This window comes from Octopus bimaculoides, chromosome 5, assembly GCF_001194135.2.
Source record: "Octopus bimaculoides isolate UCB-OBI-ISO-001 chromosome 5, ASM119413v2, whole genome shotgun sequence".
Taxonomy (NCBI): Eukaryota; Metazoa; Mollusca; class Cephalopoda; order Octopoda; family Octopodidae; genus Octopus; species Octopus bimaculoides.
The window spans coordinates 31,426,850-31,431,881 of record NC_068985.1 but is presented as its reverse complement, the minus strand read 5'-3'; the positions used below and the strand labels follow the sequence as shown (position 1 = coordinate 31,431,881).

At 36.3% G+C, this 5,032-nt stretch overlaps 1 protein-coding gene across 3 annotated transcripts in view; it reads right to left on the bottom strand.

The window, feature by feature from the left end:
- Positions 1-2,205: 2,205 nt before the first annotated feature.
- LOC106867888 (anaphase-promoting complex subunit 13) overlaps positions 2,206-5,032 on the bottom strand; it is an 8,392-nt gene continuing 5,565 nt past the window's right edge. For all 3 annotated transcript variants that reach the window (XM_052968258.1, XM_014912950.2, XM_014912949.2), the window contains exon 2: positions 2,206-2,616. In XM_052968258.1, coding sequence (XP_052824218.1) covers positions 2,376-2,616 — 241 coding nt within the window. In that variant the 3' untranslated portion in view covers positions 2,206-2,375. The remainder of the gene's footprint in view (positions 2,617-5,032) is intronic.

Below are 5,032 nucleotides of genomic sequence, written 5' to 3'. Positions count from 1 at the left end.
AGATGGATGTACATCATTGTAGATTTGTCTCCTCCCATCATTAGTACCAAATTTCAACAGTTCAGTGTGATGGTGGATATTAAACACCATCCACTTATTTACTTTATGACCAGCTATACTATATGTTGACTCATGACAAATATGTTCTCACTCAACACTGTTACTTAAGGCAGCTTTAGGCACCATGCCTTTCTACTTGAATACCCGGGCATTGCATGTCCAGTGTACAACAACATTATCGTAGTGCATGTAGTTAGATTTCCTTATTCAGACATCAAGCTACAGCTAGATGCCTTGATCTGGATTATTCAAATATTGTTAAATTGGGGGTTCAATTATGTTTGTACTCGGCATAATTTACCCCTCCGGTAGCAACAGGCTGTCTCCTTTACATGTGATTTCCAAGAGACTTAGTGACAATTGTTCACTCAATACTAGCACTATATCAAATAATTACTTGATACCACACTTACAGGGATTTTATTCTTCTTTATTGGTGTACAAGTCTTCTCTAAGATAGATTTTGTTGCAGTGTATTATAAGATCCCAGTATAGCTAAAAGACATTCACAAAACAGATGCATTTTGGTTTCTATACTGCCAGTGCCCCTGGACTTGCCAGTGTCCCTGGACTGGCTCTTGTGCGGGTGGCACATAAAAGACACCATTTCGAGCGTGGCCGTTTTCGTGCGGGTGACACGTAAAAGCACCCACTACACTCTGAGTGGTTGGCGTTCAGCTGTAGAAACTCTGCCAAATTAGATTGGAGCCTGGTGTTGCCATCCGGTTTCACCAGTCCTCAGTCAAATCGTCCAACCCATGCTAGCATGGAAGGCGGACGTTAAACGATGATGATGATGATGATGAATGTTGCATAAACATTTGAGAAGTTGACACATTATCCAAGGGTTAACTTTCATCTAGCCCTAGCTTATTTACTCATCACAAACCTAACTGGGAATGAACACAATACATTTTTCAATTACTCTTTGATGGTCTGATCATGTAAATTATAGTTAGCAATCCCTATGTGAATTTGGTATTACAACACTGATATTCCTTGGTGATATTGTTGACAAAGAAATATCTATCCACTGGAATAGAAAATGAAGGCATCTCTAGAATTTGCTGACATGCTCAGTATCAAAGAGAACAAGAATTAGCCAATACCATTGATGAAAATGAACTCACCACTTTTTATTTTGAAGTAGCACTAGGTGCAACCAACAAAATCATGGTACAACACTTTTAAATGAAAGTTAGTTGCACTTATTGATAAGTGATACACGACAGAAAGTCAAGTGTTTTATATAGATATAGACATTAAGTTTTAAATTATATATATATATATATATATATATATATATATATATATCAGCTTAGTACTCATTAAAAATGTGACTGAAACAGTAAGATAAGCATACACAAGTGATTAAGAAATTTGCTTTGCAATCATGACCTCCAGGGTTTTTTCCTATTGTGCAGCATTTAGGGCAAGTGTCTTCCAAAACCTCAAGTTGCTATAAAGCTTTGTGAGTGAAATTGGTTAGGCAGAAGTTATTTGGAAGCCCATCAGGTATACTGTACTTGTAATTCAAAAGACTAGCCTTGGTAGACAGTGCATCATACTAATTTGGAGCCAAACCAAAAGCTTCTCTTCAAGTTATACTGGCTGCTTGCTCATCATCCAAATTTCCTTATCTTTTACTCTGATAGCTTCAGTTTCAGTATTGGATCACAAGTCCCAAACTCTAGAATAGGGGTTCTAATTTTTTTATTATCTATGGACCCCTTTGATTACTATTATATTCAGGTGAACCCCCATAGCCATTCAATGTTTAAAAACTAGTTTTAAAGAAACATCTTTCAAAATTTCTCTTTTGTTTTCACACTAACCTGTATAGGTTGAACTATCTAACATGTTAGAGAAGGAAAGCTAGCTTTTTCTTGCAATACATACATCTAAAGTGAAATTTTTTTCAGGGGTCCTTAAAATACTATTGTGGGTGCCCAATTTACTATTTTGCTACGTGGACTACCCGAAAATCTTTCATGGAACTCGGTTGAGAACTTGTAGAACAATTAGTCCATCATAGATGCAAGGGACATAACTAGAAAGTCAAATAAATTACAACATTCTATTGAGTGCAACGTGCCAGCTACATCAGACTAATTCAATATCAGAATAAATACAAGCCACTTCCAATTATAGGTATTCAAAAATTTATTTACATTTTTTTTCAAATTGATGACAGACCTGGTGAATACAATGTTGTATGCATGTTCTCAAATAGGTTAAAGAAAAATTTGAAAAGAAATTCAAACCAAGTCAAATTTTTTTTAAATATATACAAGTGAACTACGTAATTTAACAGATTACTTGTCTCCCCCACTCATTGGTAAAGGATTAAATGTATGTAAACTCAAGTCAGACCATTTCTGCTCTTGTTCATGCAGAGTCTCAATAGTGGGACCATTGTCAGGTTCCAATTCAGGGAGCTCCATCTGGGGTACAGCCACATCTTCCATTGGCAGTTTATCTTCTCGCCATTTCTCATCAATAAGGTCAATCATACGACCCTCAATGGTAATTTGACTATCCATATGTAATAGCCCACTGAAAAAAAAAAATGAAGGCAAGTTATATTTAATGTTTTTCCAATTAAGTATTAAAAATTGGTATACAAGTCTCTAGAACTTTAACATTATATTCAATTTTCCCTCGCTAGTAATTTCCAAATCTGAAATCCTTTTTGAAAGAATGAAAATTAAATGATTTTAATATTTTTGAAAACGAAAATTTTAAAATATCGTTCACATTTATATAGAAGACTACATTTCATGTTAAACAATTCCAAAATTGCTGATTGACAACAAATTGTCTCCTATTTCTACACTTTTGAATTCCTCCAGAATAAAAAAAAACACTTATTTGAAAAATAGGTAAAAGTTGGCAAAAGCGAGAGCATCCAACAGTAAAATTTCTGTCACAAATACCTTCCCATCTAAGCCATGCCAGCATGGAAAAACTGATATTAAACAAACGAATAACGTGTGTTATTCACTTTAGTCAGCTGTGTCTCATGCTTTTGTTGACTGTCAACTAAGTCTGAAAGACTTTTATTATTTTATAACACTGTGGTTGAAAAGGTAGGTGAACAACAAAATAATCTGGTTGTAATGTCTTCCTAATCAAGGGAACCCATAAAGGAAAGAAAATAACCCACCAGTTCTTAAAACAAGCAGAATTTCATAATTCTAATGACCCGAAAAACATGGAAATGGTTTCCTTCTTCAACACCAAGCGCCCTAGCTTTCCTGATATTACTTTTACCTTCTACATCCAATCATCACATCATATGCCCCCACCTGATCTAAAGAACACTTCACATGGCAGCAAGTTAACAAAAATCATTTTCTGTTTAACTATCTACAATAAAAAAATAAATCCAGCTTAATTCCCAACTCACACCATTTCATAGACATTCATCCACCAAACCAGATGTCACTCCCTCTGTGATCTTTGTAGGACTAGGATGTTGGCCTTATCTTCTTTTCATCTCTGTAGAAGTTAGAAACCCCACTTCTCCCAATATTGTCTCAAGTATTGTTGCTATGATGTTTAGCAAGAGGTTCAGTCTGAGCCACCATCCTAGTCTTGCTATTATATTCTACCAGCTACTATTTTCACACTTTCTCATCCATATGAATCTGTAGGTAGGCCGAGTTCAAATCAACAATTGTAGGAGCTCCTATCAATTGTCTCCACTTTCACAAGGCCTGCCTACATATATCTTTGGTCTCACTGCCCATGTGGTCATTTAATTTTCAAAACTTTAACACTGACCATACCTCATGTTTTATCAACTAAACTACTAGGAACACTTCACTTTCCACCTCCTCATCATCAAGGTATTAGAACACTCACTTCAATCATAACAATTCAAACAACTGAAATAAACATTACCAAAAAGTTTTGAAAATCTAAGAAATGTATACCCTTTTCTCTATTTGAAATGTTCTTACCCAATCAAAGAATACAATTCAGCTTCCAAACTGATGGAATGTTTGGGTGCATCAAAACAATTTACATCTGAAGCTGAATCTCTTTTAATTTATTGCAAAAGCTTAAAAGAAAATTAAGAAATGAAATGGAAGTAAAGTTTCTGAAACTTATTTTATGTATGAAATTTACTTTAATAAAGTACAATAAATGGTGCTGCAATTATGAATTCTCATAACAAAACTTTACAAACACCCCTTTTTTTATGAGCCAGGTCAATCTACTTCGGTCATTGATATAAGTTATAAGGCAAGTTAAGATTTGGTAGCCCTTTTGCATATGTAAGACTACAATGATCAACATGTCCTTTTTAAGATAGGCAAAGGCATGGCAGTGTGATAAGAAACAAACACATGGTTTTGGGTTCAGTCCCATTACATGACACCTTGCACAAGTGTCTTCTACTATAGCCTTGGGCCAATCAAAGCCTTGTGAGTGGAATTGGTAGATGGAACCTGAAAAGCCTTTCATGTGTGTGTGTTTGTCCCATATCAGTTGGCAACCAGTGTTGATTTGTTAATGCAAACGTAAAAGCACCCACTACACTCTCGGAGTGGTTGGCGTTAGGAAGGGCATCCAGCTGTAGAAACTATGCCAGATCAGATTGGAACCTGATGCAGCCATCTGGTTCGCCAGTCCTCAGTCAAATCGTCCAACCCATGCTAGCATGGAAAGCGGACGTTAAATGATGATGATGATAATAGTGTGCAAACTTTCTCCAATGCAGATCTTCGAGGCAACCTTCTCCAATGCATATCTTCGATGCAGCCTTGACCGATAGTACTCCTAGATTGGGAGTAGTTGCTGCCTTTTAGAGGCTCCCGAGCCCCCCTTCGCTAGGTTAGCTTAGGGTTAGGTTAAGGCTTAGTTGTGATCCAAACATAACCTCTTCTGACACAGAGGATTGAGAGACCTTTTGGGTGTTCTATTTTCCTTGCAGTAAAGGTTCCCAACCCATGGGCCAAGGGGT